Source organism: Balaenoptera musculus, chromosome 10 (genome assembly GCF_009873245.2).
Source record: "Balaenoptera musculus isolate JJ_BM4_2016_0621 chromosome 10, mBalMus1.pri.v3, whole genome shotgun sequence".
Classification (NCBI taxonomy): Eukaryota; Metazoa; Chordata; class Mammalia; order Artiodactyla; family Balaenopteridae; genus Balaenoptera; species Balaenoptera musculus.
Window position 1 is genome coordinate 7,179,691 of NC_045794.1, and position 20,240 is coordinate 7,199,930.

At 48.7% G+C, this 20,240-nt stretch overlaps 1 protein-coding gene across 4 annotated transcripts; it reads right to left on the minus strand.

Annotated features, from left to right (window-relative positions):
* Positions 1-319: 319 nt before the first annotated feature.
* Positions 320-19,678, minus strand: FOXJ2 (forkhead box J2). 4 transcript variants are annotated; one of them, XM_036866381.1, is made up of 12 exons: positions 19,409-19,678; positions 18,548-19,062; positions 12,370-12,716; positions 10,366-10,440; positions 9,483-9,551; positions 9,160-9,300; positions 8,474-8,672; positions 6,323-6,718; positions 5,803-5,904; positions 4,795-5,004; positions 4,140-4,238; positions 320-3,096 (listed from the first exon to the last, which is right to left on the minus strand). In XM_036866381.1, the coding sequence occupies exons 3-12, from the start codon at positions 12,700-12,702 to the stop codon at positions 3,008-3,010; spliced, it is 1,713 nt and encodes a 570-aa protein (XP_036722276.1). In that variant the 5' UTR covers positions 12,703-12,716; positions 18,548-19,062; positions 19,409-19,678; the 3' UTR covers positions 320-3,007. The 4 variants fall into 4 exon arrangements, with proteins under 4 accessions (XP_036722276.1, XP_036722275.1, XP_036722273.1 ...); XM_036866380.1 differs by having other exon boundaries at positions 18,548-19,678; XM_036866378.1 differs by lacking the exons at positions 18,548-19,062; positions 19,409-19,678 and adding an exon at positions 12,919-12,939.
* Between the last annotated feature and the right edge of the window lie 562 nt (positions 19,679-20,240).

Genomic DNA, 20,240 nt, shown 5'->3' on the forward strand with positions numbered 1-20,240 from the left:
CCCAAGTCCTCCTCAAATTGTAGTATGTTTAATCTTTAAAATATCCCAGAATGCAAGCAAGATGTCTTAGTCCACACATCAAGCTGCAAGGGGGGACTGCCTCTCCCAACAATATTTCGCTATATTTAATAGCATTTGAAAAAAAGAATGTTAAAGGCATGCTTTTAATTCTTTTTTCCCATCTATCTTACAAAAAATGTCAGGGTCAACTAATCAAACCCAGTGAGGGGTGGTGAGGAGGGGCAGTAGAAGACAAATGCTTTCACGTTTCTCTTTTCCTACCCTGGCAAAAACAAATTTGAGACCAGCACCAGGAAGATAAAACCATAAACATTCTTTTTTTTTTTTATTAAGAAAGCATGCAAACAACAACAACTTGTGAGACCATACACCCCCCGCCGCAGCCTGCACCAATGCAAAGCATTATGGGTGGTATGAAGGACTCACCAAACCAGAAACATGGGGGTTGAAGAGAGAAGGGCAGGGATGGGTGGATCAATACCAAAGAATTGCTCCTTCCGTCCCTCTCCTCCACTTTCTCCCTTACTTCCTCTTTTAGGCAGTGAGCTCCTGCAGTTTTGCACACATCACCCAAGACAACAACAATGACAAAACTTTCACAGCCAGCAACGCTGGACCAACAAGACAAAGTAGGATTCTTTCCATTTCATGGAGGGGAGGGGAAACCGAGGTCCAAAGAGGGTCAGGTTTGTCCTGTGCCATTTAGCAAGGCTGGGTTTAGTGGAGAGGAGCTAAAATCCCAGAAGGCCTGACGGCCAATCTCCAGCCCTAGCCCCAGACTTCAGTTACTCTGGCTGCCTGCCAGAGTTCTTAATGACCCTCGTTTTTGACCCTTCTTAATGACCCAGAAGACACAGATGAAATATAAACAAGAGACATTTACATGTCTGATTTAGTCTACCCTTGCAAATCCTGTATGGATCTGGGTAGAAAAGGGGTTTAGAAAAGAGTGATGATTTGTCAAGGGGGAATCTTAGGGAGAACAGATGGGACGTTGTATGTAGGAGGCACCTTGATTGGAAGGATAAGGAAGACACGCCTCAGATAAGGACACTGGGCCAAGGCGTGTCACCACCCTCAAGAGAAATTCTCCTTTCCCCAAGAGGAAATCTTACGGCATACTTCAACCCCACTGACTGCCCTCCGACACCATGGGGGATTCACACCACTCACACCCCTACTTCTTACAAAGAACTTCAAAGAAATAAAGTGCTGTTTAGTTAACTGCCCTTTCTTGCCCCCTGACTTCAGCCTCACTGGACGTCTTCAACAAACTCTCATATAGAATCCCTTACAAAGAAAGGAAGGGGCGGATGAGGGGGGAAAGCAGGAGAGCAGAAAGCATGGGTAAATAAAAGAATATGAACACAAAGCAGAAATCACAGAGAGAGTGGCCTTGTCCATTCCGTACATTTTGTCCTGCAGCTTTGAGAAAGTGAACATTCAGCAAAATAAAAACGGAAGTAAAATTGTTCTTCCCTCTCATGACTAAAATTCAACGATTAATATCAAATATACACTAAGTACTTTGCAGCAATAAATCATGGCCACTCCTTGTTAAAGGAGGTAAGTTATCCCTGTACCTATCTCTGGGGGGTCTCCCTTGGCCCTCATGGAGCTCTTTGCTTTAGGTTATTTATTCCCCTCTACCAATTTCCCTTCACCCCTCAAAAGGCTGATTGCAAAAGCTTCAGCCCCAATGATCTGGATTCCAAGAGAAGCATTTGCCTACATAGTTAAATAACTGAAATATTCTCCACCCATGTCTATGCCAGCTCCCCTCTCCTCCCCGCACCCTCCTGCCACCAGTACTGTAGGTTTGGTTCTGCTATGGTGGGTGGGAAAGAGATTCCCGTCTTGCCCTAGGACATGGTGAGACTACAAGGAATAATGGGTTACTCTCCTTTCTTGAGAATGCCAGAAAATGAGGGAAGAAAATACCATAGGTGGAAGAGGTGAGCAGACAACTAAAGGAGGACAAAATAATATTTGCTGAATGAGATAAGGGGGTGAAAGGATAATTGGTAAATGCAAATAAAAGCCACAGTTAATTTCCAGAGAAAATGATGTTTAAAAGTCAAAATGGTTCAATTGAAACCATCTCCAAAAAGCTGAACCTATGCTGAAGAGTTGTCCTCATTTCCACCAGAGAAGCAGAGTTCTGGCTAAGCCCGACTCTATCTCCTACAGAGAACAGGCCAGGAATAAGCCAATGACAGTTTATCTGACAGAGTAGCATAGACGCAATTTCTGACTGTTTTATATTCCATCACCCCTCTACGATATTCTACTCGACCCAACCCAGACCTCTTATTCCACTAGGGTTTTACTGCCACCACCATCACTCTTGTCCTTGATGGGGAATGAGATTCAGCAGAAGTAGGACTGGAGAAATAAAGGGACAAGGAAGAGTTCAGAGGACAAAATTAGCACCATTGAGTAAAACCTGCAAATTCATGGCTGCCAAGCAGTGTTTTAGATCCCTTCTACTTGATAACGTGGCTTCTCCAGTCCTGGATAGAACGGATATCCACAGAAAACAATGTGGGGCTGAAAGGTGGGACTAGCGCTGACTTTCCCAACACGAAAGGGAAATCAAAATTTGAGACCTTTCTCTGCGGCTCTCATGGCCTCACCTTCCAGCCAGATGATTTTAAATTAGCAAGAGGTGGACGTGGTCCATGGTGGAGGGACAGGAGACTGGAGACAGCATATAACCAATAATAATAATAATAATATAATAAGAATAATAATAAAAGAATTAGGAGAAAAACAAGAAGGAAGAGGAAGAATGAGGCAGAAAAGAGGGGGTTATCTTCGGCAGCATCTTGCGGTGGCTTCTCTGGCAGAGAAAGAAAAAAAAAAAAAAAAAGAGGATATATATCTATATACAGGCAAGGGCGGAAGGGATGGGCTGGGGCTGTGCTTTCCCCACTGCCAGACTTCACCACCCAGCCCTGGGCTGATGGCCAGGCGCTCAGATGCACTAGGTAATCAAGTCCCAGTCGAAATCATCGGGGATCTCCTCACTGGCCCCAGGAGGTGGAACTGGCGGCCGAGGGACCATGTGGTGTGCTGTGGGGAAGAGAGAAGGAGATTAAAAGGAGAGGGGATGGGAAGCCGTTCTATCCATCTTGATGGACGGTGGTCAACCCCAAACACCACCATGGGGAGGGTCTGGGGAAACTATTATCCTGATCAGCCCAGGGTTATTTTTGTTTCCAGACACCACTTCAGTGAGATCTCAGGAAAGACTCAGAGTAAACTAGGCCACATGGCAATGTCACAGTATGCAGCCATTAAAAATTATACTCATGGGGACTTCCCTGGCGGTCCAGTGGTTAGGACTCTGCGCTTTCACTGCCAAGGGCCCAGGTGTGATCCCTGGTCGGGGAACTAAGATCCCGCAAGCCACGATGGGTGGCCAAAAAACAACAAAAAAATTATACTTATGAAGACTATGTAATAATGACAAAAAAACATACAGAATATACTATTACGTGAAATAGCAATACAGAAATTTGTATATAAATCACACGGAGAAGGAATACATGCACAAAGAGCTGAACATCTCCTCCAAAATCGAAAACACTGTGGTTAGGCAGCATGATAACAGTGATTTTTCTCAAGTGCATTTAAAGGTGAAGGATCTGTTCGTTTTGTAGTATTTATGGCAATTTAGGGTCTCCCCACCTACTCTCACCATCAGAGGTAGTTCCATCCCAGAACCCTGATACTAGAGGTCAGGAAGACAAGAAAGCAGACATGGGCACAAAGCAGGTACATTCGCATAACATGTTCATGTCATTTGTCTGAGTGTATCTCCCACCTAGATTCCGAAGCTAGGCATAAATGTTCTACACGTCTATCTTTTGTTTATAGCCATGCTTCTACTTCCTTTCATCACTGCCGGCACGAGCTCATTTTAAAGTAAGTTGGTCTTCTTTAGTCTCCCATGACATACACCTCCCTAGCAGGTGGACCACCCTCCAGCCTTGAGAATCAGGAAGGCTCACCCCCTCCCAGCAGGTGCAGGCAAAAGAGCCAAGAATGCAGACTCGGAGCCATAGGAAAGCCAAACGACTCGCTGGCGGTGAAACAAGCTTCCTGGCTCTTACCTGGGCGATTGTATCCTGCTGAGTCCTGGGTGGCAAGTGGGTACATTGGTGATGGACCCGGGTAGAGGTGGGGGGCTTGAGGGTGCACGTAAGAGTTCACTGCCAAAGCAAGACAAGAGTTAAGTGAGTGGGACCATCGTATTCAAGGAAGCAGAGTCAGATAGAGAGGGAGAAAAAAATACTCTTGCTCCCCTTCATCTCTTCTCCCTTCCCTGCTCTGTTCTGTAGCTCCTGTGGGCATCAAGGCTTTCTGCAGAAGCTATCAGTCCTCACCACTTAGGGCACAAAGGGACCCGATACCAGTGGAGTTCAATATCACAGCTATCAGAAGGATGACAAATATAGAACCGTGATCATCGACTCTTACTTCACCAGTTTGAAGACCATATAACTGTAGAGAATCACAACTCCACCTAATTACGATCCAGGGAGGGGTTACTGAGACACAAATTTGGAACAGGGACTTCCTCTTCCCTTTTCTTCAGTAACCCTGACCTCCCAGATCAAGATCTAAAAGGAATCATATGGTCTATTTCTTTGGCATTTGGATCACTGCTCATAAGCTGATGTCTCTCAGTTCTCTTCTGCCCTTCTCGTCCCCCTTCCTTTTCATCATCCAGTCTCCACCTCCTTGGCAGCTTGCTTTGTGCGGTACCTTGGTTCATGGCTGGCTCCTGTTTGCCACTAGTGAGGGCACAGGAATCAGCAATGCGGGCGGGGGCGGGTGGCCGGTGGGAGCCCCCCTGGGGGGGCACGTGACCAGTCTGAGTGAGGAAGTGGTTGAGGGAGTCACACAGATTGGCAATGTGATGCTGGTCCAGGCTCCAGTTCTTCTGCTCTGCCTGCCGCAGACTCTCCATCAGCTCTGCAAACAGAGCAGCAAGAAAGGCTAGCCTTGCAGAGGCCCCAGTGCCCCTAGCGGTTCTATGCCCAACTCACTGCTCCAACTACATGGCCAATCAACACCGCTGATTATATGCGCTACCAATAATTGACATCTGTTAGAGTCCTACATTTTCAAACTCTCATTCTATTTCTTCCTTACTAAATTCTTTTCTTTCTAAAAAAATTTTTTAACATCTTTATTGGAGTATAATTGCTTTACAATGGTGTGTTAGTTGCTGCTGTATAACAAAGTGAATCAACTATACATATACATATGTCCCCATATCTCTTCCCTCTTGCGTCTCCCTCACACCCTCCCTATCCCACCCCTCTAGGTGGTCACAAAGCACAGCTCTGTGCTATGCGGCTGCTTCCCACTAGCTATCTATTTTACATTTGGTTCCTTAGTAAATTCTTGTTATAATTTCCATCTTTCTGACGAATAGAAGTTTCAAGTGACTGAGTGAATTAGCTGCGGTCACACTGTCAGTAAATGGTGACAAAACTACAAAATAGTGGTCCAGGGTGCTGAATTCCCGACAGCCTCGTTCTCCTGAAGATAAAGCTCAGTGGAATAAACCACCGTCATATTTTGAGTTAAGGCAAAAATTAATTAAAACTAACTTGAAGAGGGCATCAATATTATCCACCTTGTGTAACATGAAATCCTCCATCCTCAAGCTTCACTTAACCATCCCCTCCTGGTTCCGGCTTCCACTGGGTTTTTCCACGTCCCTATATCCCTCTTCCTTCCAGGCACCATCCTTTGATCACTGACCTGAGAACTGTGACTGCTCAATGCTGGACCAGTTGAGCCGGTTCACCATCTTGAAGCTTTCCTTTAAGGAGTCAATATTGGAGCACCAGTCAGGAGGAAAGGCTGTAAAGAGGAGGGGGATGTGGTAATGAGACAGAGTGAGGGGTAAGACAGCCACCAACTGACAGCAGATTGACTACTGAATGCAAGATTCTTGCGTCTACGTAGGTTATCAGCTGCATGACCAAGATAATTTTGGACTCTCCCTCCCTGGAGATTTAGGACAAACAAAGCTATCAATGCTTTAATTACAGACAGCCAAGCTCATGGGCAGAAGAATATGGAAAATAATCCCGATTTATCCAAGAATTCTCTAATATAGAGCTCTAAGCAGCAACCTCCGCGGCTCAGACGAGCTCTCACGGGAGAGAGGCTACAAGACCCACTGTGAACTTCCTAACCAGTCGCACCTCCTGCCAGAGTCAGAACAGGGGGCTCAGCCCGCAGTCCTCTAGGGTGTCCCTGCACCCTCCCTACTCACCAAAGCCAGTGCTGTTGATGGCAGCCTGGCCTTGTGCCTGTTGCTGCTGCGGCGGCGGCGGCGGCGGCGGCTGGGCAGGGTGGGTGGGGGGATGGTGCTGATGAGGGTGGTAGCCGCCGTGCTGCAGCGGGGGTGGGTGCATGGCCATCACAGGGGGCGGCCCGTAGCCCTCGGCCCCCGCTTGCTTCCCCCCTGGTGGGGCACAACCATCAGGGCTTGGGGTGTGCAGGGGGGGCGCACCGCCCACAGCGGAGGGGCCCTGGGCGGGTGCCTGCTGCGGCTGCGGCTGCGGCTGCGGCTGCGGAGGCGGCGGCTGGGGCGGCGGCGGCGGCGGCGGCTGCTGGTACATGTAGTAGTTGTTAGAGGGCGGCAGGTCCCCCAGGAGAGACGAAAAGCCTGCGGGGAGGGGCGGAGGGGGGGAGGAAGCGGGTACGTGAGTGGGGCAACGCATCGCTCAGGACGTCCACTGGGTGGAGACGGGACGTTCTGGGACAGCAGGGTCCCCTGGGCCCCCTTCCTCCCCCCGGCAGGGTTAACCGACAGACGGAGGCCCTCGACAGCACCGACAACCGCTGAAATTTTAGCCAAAAGGTCAGCATGCACCTTTTCATGCTATTTTTCAAGGATCTGGGATGTAGTCCTGGAATCACAGTTTCAAAAGACATCGGACATCAGGTAAAGTTCCAAAAGCAAATTATAAATAAAACAAAGCCATGGGCCTCTGTTCTCTCCTTTCCCTTATTGTCCTACAGGCTTCTGCCTCCTTGTAGTCAGTACGAAAAACGGAGTCCGGGTGCGCAGTAGAGTGGGGACGGATGAATTTCTCAAACAGATGGGGCAGGGAAGAGCTCGAGATGGAGATCCAGGCTTTCAGCCGTGATTAAACTTGAGTGAACTCTCTGCTGTCCTCGCTCCATCTAATTTTTCCCTTTGTTTCTGGGAGCCCTCCAAGCTCCCTACTTCCAATCAACCAAATCACCTGAGTTGGACTCATTTCTCAAGCAAATGCTGCAATCTAGCAACACAACTCTAGATAGGAATCCCCTGGGATATAAAAGACAATTAATGACAATTAATACAATTTTCCCCAAAGTGACTCCTAACCACTTTTTATCATTCCACTCATCTCCGGTCGCCTATCCAAGGCCACTGGACAGAACAAGATCTGATGATTCACCTAAAGTCCTGACTTCATCCCTACCTCTAAATTCTTTTTAAAAATTTAGGGGAATTCCCTGGTGGTCCAACGGTTAGGACTCCGTGCTTCCACTGCAGGGGGCATGGGTTCAAACCCTGGTCGGGGAATTAAGATCCCGCAAGCCGTGTGGTGCGGCAAAAAAAAAAAAAGTAAAAATAAAATAAAAAATAAAAACTTAAGAAACAGGAATCACAGAGCACTGAACCAGACAATCTCTCAAAAAGTCTCCCAATAACGACTTCAAATCATTCTCATATGTTAATTCGGGAAATTTGAGTATGGATGAGATATAAACTTATATTAAGGAAGCATTATTTACTGTGTTAGGAGTCATCATGGCAATGCATAACTAAAAGAAAAGTCTTTATCATTAAGGATGCATACTGAACCAGTATTTGCAGGTAGAATGATGTGCATTAAATTCCTCCGTTTAAAAGAAAAGCTGGGTGGTAAACAAAACAAGCTTAACATATCGGTAACTGGTAAAGTTGGGCAATGAAAATATGAGGGTTTATTATACTATTTTCTCTATTTTTGCATCTGTTTGAAATTGTTCCTAATAAAAATTAACATAAATACGCTAAAAAATAAATTCTTCTCACAGTGAAACGCAGGGATCCTTAGGAAAAGGAAACTACTGCTGTCCCCTAGTGGCCATCCTCAGAATGACTTGCTGGCAGCCATAAAATCACGGCCCTTAGTTCTAATAGATGGGGGATTCCTCCAACTCACTTACTGAAACTAATGACCTAGCCCGCCTCATGAAACAGCTGTCCTTCAGAACTAAGCCAGAAGAGCTCTGACTCCAAGCAGTTTTGGCTCATGACATGCTTTCCCTGACCAGTGATCAACCTCTCCTTGTGTTACAAGTAAGAAAGAGGGAAAGAAGAGAATGTCCCCATCTGTTCAAAAACCCAAGGACGTCTCTGCTCCCCTCCCCACTCCAGACTCACCGTGCTGAGAGGAGGAAGAGGACTTCTCCAGCATGGATTTGTAGAGGTTGCGGAAGGACCAGCTTAGATCCTGAAAATTGATCTCTGAGTAGGAGAATTTGAAGTCATGGGTGGTGTTGTACAGGGGAGGGGGACCCTCGGTGCTCTCTCGGCCTGGAGCCCCTGCTGCCACGGCTCCGCCATCCACAGACCCTGTGCCCTGCAGAAAGAGGTAAGAAAGACTCGATCCGTGTCCTACGTGAGGGACCAATACAACCCTTTAGTGGACACCAAGTTCTCCTGCCTGTCCTCTTCATCTTCTCCCACCTTTTCAATGAATGAGCATCATTTTCTCCTTTTCTCATTCGTTCCTATCTTGATGTAGCTTCTTGCCCTTTTCCTGTGCTACATCCATAGTCATCTTTCCTTTCTCATAACCTTTTTGGCTCTCTTTCTTGTCTTCTCACCACTTTTTTTCTGATCTTTCTTAAAATTTTGTTGTCTCTCTCTCTCTCTCTCCATCTCTCTCTCAGCTTCCCTCTTTCCCTTTCTCCTTTCCCAATTCATCTGCCTACTACAGCACAGATACTCAACACATAATTTTGAACCAACAGATATATGAATCTATTCTACCACCCACCCACCCACCCATTCACCCATCCATCCATCCATCCCTCCCTATATCCCCTGCCACCTCCACCTCCTACCTGGCTGTAGCTGGCGATAGATGTGGGGCTCTGGAGTGGCATCTGAGGATTCCCCTCGGGAGGCAGTGAGGCTTCTCCACTCCCTGGAACGCCTCCCCGTGGGCTCTTGCTTGCCTCCTGTTCTGGTGAGTCCTGGGATAGCTGAGGGTTGTAAAAGAAGAGAAATCTATAAGCAGATGCTAAACATCCTCCCAAGACCAATGGTTCCACACCTGCTGGTATTTGACCTTGGCCCCAAATTTAGGAAATGACTGAAGAAGCAGGCAAAGATGTGGAAGGAGCAGCTGGCCCATAAATGGCATCTCATTGAGGTGGAGACTTACATCATCATCTGGAGGGTGTCTTCTCTTCCGGGAGATGTCAGGGCAGGTATCGATTGTCCAATAAGAGCCCTAGAAGGAGAACCCATCCCCATAAAGAAAAAAAAAATCATTATATACGGAAATTCCCACCTTTGGAAAAGTAGACATTTGAAGGGATTTTCACATAAAATAAGAGTTATATTTTTAAAAATGACTGGATTGTAATTCAACTATACTTCAATTTAAAAAAATAAATAAATAACATTAACATTAAAGAAGATCATCTATCTGGAACCTTAAAAAAAAAAAGAAATGAAAAAGGACTGGAAATTCACATAGAATCCTGAGGGTACCAGCTATTTTTGAGGAATAAATTTGTCCTAACAGCTCACTGAGGCCTCGATCATACTAGAGGGACAGAACACAGTATCTAGTTCAAAGAGCTGGAAATGTCCAGACCAACCCTTCCCTTCCATGTGATCTGAGGCAAAACTCTCTTGGACTTCAGCATCCACAGCTGTCAAACAAAGAGGATGATCTATCCCGTCTCTCTTTTGAAGGTAAAAAATCATGGGATTTTTATATAGAAAAACTCCTACAAAGGTTATTAAGCCCACCTTTTACATCTAGAAAGAGCACCATGCACAAAAAAGGGGGCATCAAAGTCCATTTTTTACATAAATATTTCTTTTAAAAAAAATTTCAGTCTTCCTTAGTCATTCACTCTCATGGGGACCCACTTGCTTGATAACCAAGCTCTTCCTTTGAGGAAAAAAATAAAGCTGCTTCTCTAATTAACATGATTTCCTCTTCTGGGTAATTAAAACAGCCATAGGACTCTAAGCTGTCAACTACTTCTCGCTCCTTCCTGCTCCTCCCTTCACCGCTTACAGCAGAATCTCACCTTCCCAGGGTCATCCCGAGGTCTGGGCACCTTCCGGAAACACTTGTTGAGAGAAAGGTTGTGCCGAATTGAATTCTGGGGAAGCAGAGAAGCAAGTTAAATTTGAGCATTGTGCAAAGCAGAAAATTTTCCAGTAGTGCACAGACGGACACAAAGGGATATAACACACACTAAAGTTCAAGTATCAGGGTAAACAAAGCACCTCTTAACTATACTTATGGAGGAAATTACCTATCAGATAGCAAGAGCAATGAGATAAGAAAAAGGAAGCAATTAAATTGATGAGAGGTAATGGCTGTAAATTTGACTACCAGGTGCTTCTAGAAAGCTGATTATATAGTTTTTCAATCTTTCCACCCAACTAATAACAGGTATATAAATGCCTCAAAATCACATCTGCCCAAACCTAAGTGTCCATCAATAGATGAATGGATAAAGATGTGGAGTGTGTGCATACACACACACACACACACACACACACACACACACACACACACAACAGAATACTACTCAGCCATCATAAAGAATGAAATTTTGCATCTGCAGCAACATGGATGGACTTGGAGAGCATTATGCTTAGTGGAATAAGTCAGACAGAGAAAGACAAATACTGTACGATATCGCTAACGTGTGGAATCTGAAAAATACAACAAACTAGGGAATATAACAATAAAGAAGCAAAGTTACAGATATAGAGAACAAACTAGTGGTTATTAGTGAGGAGAGGGGAGTAGGGGCAATATAGGAATAGGGGAGTAAAAGGTACAAACTATTGTGTATAAAATAAGCTGCAAGGATATATTGTACAATATGGGAAATATAGCCAATATTTCATAATAACTATAAATGGAGTATAACCTTTAAAAATTGTGAGTCACTATATTGTACACCTATAACTTACATAATATTGTATAGCAACTATACTTCAATTAAAAAAAATCACATCTGCCCAGTCCCTTAACTCATTCTATCAGTATTGAAAGAACAATGTTTTAAAACTGATGATGTGGGAATTCCCCGGCGGTCCAGTGGTTAGGACTCGAGCTTTCACTGCCAAGGGCGTGGGTTTGATCCCTACTCGGGGAACTAAGATCACACAAGTCGAGTGGTGTGGCCAAGGAAAAAAAAAAAAGCAGAAACTGATGATGTAAATGATAACAAAATATAAATTATGAGTGAAACAAGGCACAGTTCGCCTTTGTCTTCTCAACAGCCCATGGAATGGTCACATTTGGAGGAAAGAAATATTGTTGCTACATGTCTTGGGTGAGGTGGCTGGAGGCTGTGGCAGCTAGCAGGAACATATTTCTAAAGGAAAAACTAAATGCTTTCAACGGTCTCCAGCTCGTCATCTGGTCTGTATGTCAGCCGGTGATTTACAGAGTGACAGACCTACATTAAATCCCCATTCCTACTCAACAATTGGCAAGCGAGTGATTGCTCCAAAGGACTGAGAACATCAGTCTTCCTTCTTTGCTTGGAAGGGGAGGCCCCTTTTTCCTTTATCTCCAGCCAAACAACTTATCCTCTCCTTCCTTGCATGGTGGATGAGCTGCTGGGGAAGAACCTAATTATATTATTCTTTTTCTTCGTACACAATTTTTTAAAAGATGACGACTATGTGGAATGAAGCTCTGCAAACCTGATGAGATGCTACCTCTAGGTAGGATGGAGCAATGCCACACTTTGCACGTGACTTCAACAGAGTAGAGTGGCAATAAATATCTGTGAAATGAACCAGAGGATAAGAGGGTCTGATAAGCGTCAGCATCCTGTTGCCCCCATAACTATACTTAGTGGCTCGGTATCACAGGAGTTTCCCCAATACACCTTATGGAAGTTGTTCAACTCTGGAAAAAAAGTAACGGATGGGAGATTTGAGATTTTTAAGTTCACACATCTGAGACGCTCAGAGTGAACTGGACCAGGTTATAGGAAGAAATAAAAGTAGAGGAAAAGGTTGTCAAGGCTAAGAATCATCTCAGGGTATAGAAGCCGTCCCACCTTCCAACCAATGCCAGCATTCTTGTAATAGGGGAAGTTATCACAGATCCAGCGGTAAATCTCACTGAGGGTCATCTTCTTGGCTGGAGAAGAGTTGATGGCATAGGTGATGAGGGTGGCGTAGCTGTATCGGGGTTTGCCATCCTGGTGGACGGCTGCCTCATCTTTGCTCAGGGTGGCGTTAGGATCTGTGGGTGAGCCTGGTGGACATTTGCGGTTGCCGCCTGGAGGCCCAGCCTGGGAGGCGCTCCCAAGCTTCTCAATGGTAGCCCGGAGGGTCAGCTGGGGGAGCCAGTCTATGGAGGTGAGGCTACTCTCTAGGTCAGAAGCCATGGTACTTCTGGGTTCTGCAGAGAAGAGGAAAAAGAGGAAAACAGAATAGACAAATATTACCTGTGGTTACTGGTGGCAAGTAATACACAAATCCTAGGGCTTTAAGGGAAGGAGAGGTTCTTCCCACTCTAATTCCTGTAGAAGACTCCTCTCATGGGATAGCCCTCGACCAGGTGTTACCAGAACCCCCAAATGGATATGTCACCAATTACCTACCAGGTGATAGACTGGTACTTATTCTACATCTGCACATGGAACATGGCCAAGAGGCCTCTCCCTTCGCACAGGACTAAAAAGGAGATCAAACCACCCACCAAACTGAGCTATTCCCTCAATTCTTCTCACTTAAAGCCCTATAACATAATTTTTTTAAACTATGTAGAAATAAATTTTAAAAATAAAATAAATAGCAGGTAAAATCAGCCAAAGTCTATTCTCCAATTACGTGATGTTTGTTATATTTACATTCAACATCCACAGATAGATAGCACGGGTGAATGTGTAAAGAAAAACAACCAGAGTAAACACAAGTATACACTGATGAAGCACACACCAACACTTTTAAAGATGTTTCATGTTAGTTCCTTTTTATCCCACATACGCGTGCACATGAGGCATATTACATACTTCCCAACTTAAGTTACATGTGACAACCAGCCAAGCACAGATGCAAGACAGACACATCAACAGTGGCTCACGACCAGAGATCACAATGAGATACACGGCATAACGTTACCCATAGGGCACAAAGTCACACACACAGCGAACGGAGCCCGAACACAGCTGCCCTGGCACCTTTAAAGCTCCCCCTGGCGAGCTCCCGCCCACAGACACCGACACCAGGAAGAAGTCACTGGCAAGGCCCTCCCACCTCTCGGCCTGCCCTGCTGCACTGAGCCAGGGAGACACCCAGCTGCGCGCTCACCGGTAACAATCAGATCGCCGGGCTAAAAATAACCACTCTGGGGCTAAGGGCTAGCTCCCCTTCTCCCGCCCTCCTCCTCTCTCCTTCCTTCCCGGCCTGGCACGCACGCTCGCTGCACCTCCATGCAAACTCCTGACGTTGCCAACCCGCCTACGCCTGCTGTCTGCACGCCCTGCTGCCACCCACGCAGCCTGGGCGCTCTTGCAGGCGGAGAGGTGCAGCTAGAGTGACGTCTCGGTGGGGGAAGGTGAAGAACGGTGGGTGAGATCTGCATCGCAGAATCTGGAAAGGCTGGCAGGAACCACTTGGTAGCCATTTGGCTCTCCCCTGGGGTCGATGCCAGCCACCCCCCAAGCGCTTGCTGCCTGACCGGCTCGTGCCTGCACAGCCGGCCAGATTCCAGCTAGGATTTCTTCCTCGGACCCCTGCTGAGGGTCCATCGAGGCGTCGCTCTAGAGGAGCCAAGGCTAACATGCCTCAGAATCCTGGACAGAAAACCTATTCCGTATATAACCTCTAAATCCACACCCAGATAATACGCACCAGCGTCACATACAACTACACACACATCCACACACTTTGTAGTTAGAAGCTCAATCGCAGATGTGCCTGCCTACCCCAGTCTCCGCCTCCAACACATCTTTCTCTCAGGCTATTGGCTCACTCTTCTAGTTAGTGACTCTTCTCCCCTGGAGACATTCTCCAGAGGGTCAGCATTCTCACTCATCTCCCAATTCCCCAAGTTCCCCACCCACGCAGTCTCTGCAAGCACGCGCATGTCCCCTGCCCTGCGCTCCTCACCAGCAACATGCCCACTCCCGAAGGCTCAAGGAAACACCTTAGCGCCTCGGGGGCTTGGGCAGCATGAGACCCAACCGCAACCCAAGAACCGCTTGACTGGAGAAAAAACTTTAAAGGCCCTGTTCAGAAACAGCACCACGATGGGCTTTCCCCTTTATCCTTAGCTCCTCTCCCCACCACTCTCCTTCCCATCCCACCACGACCATCTTTCCTTCCCATCCCACCACGACCATCTTGCCCCAAAACCATGGAAACTTGGAAACTAATAGGGATATTTAAGCATTCCAGGAAGCCTCAGCCCTCCTAGCACTTTACTGCGTCAAAGCAGCACAGCTTCTGGGGTAAAGCAGGGTGCGAAGCGCAGCCACCTGGTCCTGGAGCTGGGTTGTCCCAGCCGAACGGGAACATGGCAACGAGCGGGTTCACGATGACCAGGCTTCTCCTGGGTCTGTAAGGAAGTTTTACCCTATTCCCTACTGTCTCCTGCTAAAGATCCTTGGGAAGTCTCACCTTAAGTACACAGAAGGCTTCAGGGGACATTTCATTTGAAACTCTCCAGACATTGGACAGGGAGGGACATGAGAGTACAATCAAAGGGGTTTACAGAACCCATTTGGCAGTGCCAATCACTGTGAATCCCGGAAAGCGAAGCACCCTTGGCCTTTTGCTACTTGTTCTATGCCCTTCCCTAGCACTTCCCCAGTACCAGGTTAGGACACTGAGGTTAAATTTAACCTTTCTCCAGCACCCTCCCAGCCAGCCCTCCAGATACCGGCCCAGCACTCAAAATACCTTCCGATAGACGCTTGCAGCACAAGATCCTTCTGATCTTTCAGCACCGTTCTTCCTAAACCCATCCCACTTCCTCACCCCCATCACTTCCCCATTCTTGAAGGGCAGCCCAGTGTGTGGAACCTCAGAGAGTGAGGTTCCTTGATTCTATTCCGAACCTTGACATTAACTCACTAAATGTCCCTAACCGCCCCTTGCTCCCTGAAGTCTTCCTGCCTCAGTTTCCCCCTTTCAGTAAAAGGGATGCAGTCATAAACACTGTCCAAGCTTCATTCCTGGAGGGACGTGAAGGAAGCTTAAAGAGCCAGTGGCTGCCACACATTCCACACTCCCCAAAATAATGGCACCAGGCTAATGTTCAGGGCTATTATTAGAAAGGCACACAAAAGGTACTTCCATTTCTCAGTCCAACCAACCTAGTTACCCAGACCTCTCTCTCCAGGTGGGCCTCGTGCCACTGGGCTGGGGCAGAACCTGAGTCAGGCTACATTCTTCTCTGCGAGCTGGAAGACTGAAAGGAAATACCCATAGAAACTGGGAAAGGCAGCCAAAGGGCAGGCTCCATCACATCCATGGAACGTCTAATGAACACTACGCTACTGGGAGAAAGGCAGAGAAGAACAGAAAGACATTCTATGGGGGGGGGGGGAGGACTGATCCTGGGTGAGACATGTAAGACCCAAAATAATAGGCACAGTTTTCTTCCCATTTTCTCTGAAAGGTCAGTAATTGTTCTCTGTACGGTGCCAAGGTCAGACATTAAGGAATGATAACTTCCTGCTCTGTACATAACGCAGAAACTAATAGAACAGTGGCTAAGTCTGCCACATTACCGATTACCAGCCAGGCTGCCTGGGTTTCAATCCTGGCTTCACTACCTACTGGCTGTGCAACCTCAGGCAAGTTACTTAACCTCTCTGTGTTGTAGTTTCTTCATTGGAAAACAGAGGTGATAACCGTACCTACATAGGGTTGTTGGGAGGATTACCTTGAGTTAAAATTTTTAAAGCACTAGTGTTATGTAAGTATAGCAATTACCATTTTTGAATGAGAGAAAAAGGAGAATATTAGAAATTGAAAATTAGAAAATGGACAGACCATACAGGTAAGCCTGGAAGTAGCAAACTTGCAGTGGTTTACACCTGCACTGAGTTCTCAATAGTTTTCAGGATGTCAGGATCTCAAACTTTTCCTTTGGGGGGAGTGTGGCCCCAGGACTGACCAATGCCAGGACTAGTAAACTCCCCAGGATGAAGAAATGGGGGAATATCATCCCTTATTTTTCAGGGGGAACTAGGTCTAGTCATAAGACATGATCTGGAAAATAGCACTCTCTAAGCATAGCTACTCCAACTCAATAGCCATATGTTTCTAACTGATTCCACGGAGGCAAGGAGAACTAGGGAAACTCAGTCCCAGCAGGGCCAGTTACACTGTGTGGCAGTGAGACACCTGCAGGTGTTGTGGTCCAGCTCACTCTGAGCCATTCAACAAGTAGCATTCCAGCATCTGGTAAAGTACTTTGTGAGAAATAGTCTGCTGTTGCACAGAGCTGGCTCTTTTCAAAACATGGGGGAGGGAGTTCTAGAGTTAAGAGCCAAGGATCCTCATGCTTTTTAGACCAGAAACATCAGAAATGAAGCTCTCTGATCAGTCCTAGAAGAAGTGGTCCTAGCCTGAGACTGGGCTGCCCTGCTGCGTGGGATGGCTCTCAGGCAGCCATCCATGAGCGCTCCCACTGGACAGCGCAGGCCAAGCCTTTCCTCCCAGCGGGGCATTCTCACCAGCACCCTCTCCACGTTCCTGCACAGGGGCACCTGCTCTTAGAGGCCTACCAGAAATGCACATTTCTAGGTAACTGGAGGCTAAGTCTGAAAAGCACACGTGTACCTGTCCCCGCACCTTGCACGGATGTGGATAGAGCCACATCCACCTGAAGTAAGAAACAGATGCACATCATTCTACAGCACAGCCATACAAACCTGAATTAGAGCCCTGTCTCACTGACCATGACTAACAGGTAACTTCCAGGACCTGGTGGATGTACTTAGAGACTCAGACAGTCCACCCAGGGCCCAGACAGAGAAAGGAGGAAACATAAAAACCCAAATAAGATGAAGCCTCCCACTTGGACTCTCTGTGGGGTCCTAATGCCCCTTACAGGAGACGAAGTATTTCCTAAAGGTGAGGCAGGAAAGCAGGCACCCAGCTACGGATCCCAGGTTGAAAGGCAGAGCGCTACTAAACCCACAGCCCAGTCTCAGCCAGAAGGAGTTCCTGGCACCTTTTTCTTCCCTTTTCTGAACAGTCTGGGCTTTGATGATTCCTGCTATTATCTTATGAAAGAAGACTTACATACAAGGTTCCAGAGACCCAGAATTGAACAAGAAACAGGAAGGCAGAGGGTGAGACTATTAGGTGCTTTTCTGAAAGGAAACTCCTTGGGGGGTCAAATCTCCCTGGCAGTCAACTGATTTCAATGGAAGACTGGAAGGAGGCTGGGCAGCAACCCTCCTCTCCTCCCCTCCAGGATCTGCTTTTTCCTGGGGAACTGTCAGCAAGACAGGAGTGGTGTAGGGCACTGGCGCAGTGGTACCCAGCCAACACTAGGGAAGAACTTCAACCCAGGAGCTGGCATTCCCCCGCACCCTTTCTTCTTGCCTCGGGACATGGGATCCCCATTTTCCCTGTGGACTTTGTGCTTCTGGCCAGGAATGGAGATGTCATGAGAGGAGGCCTCTTGGTGCTGGAGGCAGGGTGAGTGGAGACAGACTGGTTTTCTTGTCAAGGGAGCAGTAATCACAGTGGGCTGCAGAGAACAGCTCTGGTGGACATTAAGTGACCTAAGGTTACAGGTAAGAAAACGTAATACCAACGGAAGCCCCAGACAAGGCCAGGCCACCAAATGCCACCACGACTTTACTGGGAGCCCACTCTCTGCATGAAAAGGCCCAAGGATGGAGGGTGGCATGGGAGTCTGGCTGGGATGTGGCTTGCCATCATTATTACACTGTGTGGATGCAGTGCTGAAGGTGCAGGTGTGTTCTGATATCCCTTTTGCCCTCAGCATGAAAACATACACTTCCCTAGGGACCTCAAATGAATCCCATCCCTTTAGTCCCCCAACACTAAGAAACCCATTTCTCAGAGCCTCTGCAGCAAGATGAGGGCTTGAATCCAGTAGCTTCAGAACACATTTCCCAGAGGGTTCTCGAGTTGTTACTCTACCTTCCCCAGTAATGAAACCCAAGAGTCACCATCTCAGCCCCCTACACCCACTAGTGCCTAAAGATGACAGAGAGAAGATGAAAGAAAGAAAGCACTGACCTGTCTCCAAGTCCCCCCCAGCAGAGGGAGAGGACCACTTGGTACTGGAGTTTGGGGTTGGAGGGACTCCCCTCTTCAGAGGCAGATGAAGAGTCTCATCCTCAGTGGCTCTTCCTGTACTTGGCTGAGCCTCCCAAGCTGGGGAGGGGAACTGGGTCCCCCGATGAGGAGGAGCGGGGGGAGGGGGAGGGGGAGGAGAAGGAGGTCCCACCTGGGGAAGGTGGCACAGTCCCCACACTCGGCCGGTGACCCTGGGGACGAGGGGAGGAGCCTCTCCCAACCGGGAGTTGTCTCCTCCCCCTTGGGGGAGTCCCCCTCCCCCCCAAACTGAATCTGTCGGGAGTGGAGGCCTCTTTCTGTCCGCTGGAGATCTGAGCGGAGGGGCTCTGCCCTGTTCCACTGTCTAGGTACAAGGAAGTCGGGGGGAGTTCTTCCCCTCTCCTGAAAGGCTGAGAGCCGAGTCCTCTTCTTTCCCTGGAGTGTCCTCTGCCGCTGAGTGTAAGGAGTCCTCTCCCCTGTGGACGGGATGGAGGGTGTCTACTCCATAGGCATATCCCCCTTCCTTTATGCCTCAAAAGTCCAGAACTGAGGAGAGTGGGTTTGGAGGAGTGGAGGCTCGCCGGGGCGGTCTCACTCGCTGCCTTTGGTAAGGATCACCCCTCTCTACTTCGGGAGCTCCATCCCCGGGCCGGTACGGGGATCTTCCTCGCCTCTAGGAAGAAGAGACTCGTCCCCTAGAGAGGTCTCTTCTTGCCCTCGCCCGAACGCGAAGGGTCATCTCTCCGGCCGGGGGAGAGGTGGCTCCCGTCCCCGCTCCCGCCTCCGCTCCTGGGGCTGCCCCCGAGGGTGGGGTTCTCGTACTCCCCGCTCTCCCGGAGCTGGCCTGGGCAGCTGGGGCCGGGAGGCCGCGGCTCCCGACGCCCGTCACTGCTGCTGCGGCGGCCGCGCCTCCTCTCTGGTCCCGTCCCGTCCGCTCCGCTCCGGCCGGCGCGTGGCGCTCCCCGCGCCGCCACAGCTCGGGCTCCGGCCAGTCCGGGCTCCCGGGGAACCAGGAGGCGGACGGACGGTGTCAAGGCTCGGTCGGGGCTCGGGCTCCGCTCTGCTCCGCTGCAGGCCCCGGCTCCTCCCCGGCCTCCGCGCCGCGCTCGGCGCTCCTCCCCCGCCCCCGCCCGCCGGGCCGCCGCCGCCGCCGCCTCCCCGCGCGGGTTAAGGAGGAGCGGGCGGAGCCGAGCCGCGGGCCGCGCCGCCGGGGATGAGCTGCGCCGGAGGAGCCGCGCCACCGACCCCGCGCTCCCTGGGGACACGCCGCGCGCCTCCCGCGGCCCCGGGGACGCACGCCGCGCTCGCTCCCCTCCGGCCGCCACCCCGCCACTTGGCCCCGTGCAGCTTGCCATCCACCCGCGACGACACCCCCCTGCTGTCTGTCAGGGGAGTCCCTGTTTCGCGCCGCAGGAACTGTCAATTTCAGTTCAAAGCTAGTTCTGCCACACTGACCTTTTTTCATTGTCTTCTGTACGCAGATGAACATCGGTTTTCTCAGGAATGTCTTTGATGGGCTTCTTTTTCCCCTGGGATAGCTTTTAAAGGGGTATGGGGTTGGGCCGAAGTTAGTCTGTTAGTCTTGATATCATCCCGGAGTTCAATAAATGCTTGTGGAATGACTGAGTGTAGAAAGGGAAAAACGAGCGTGCAA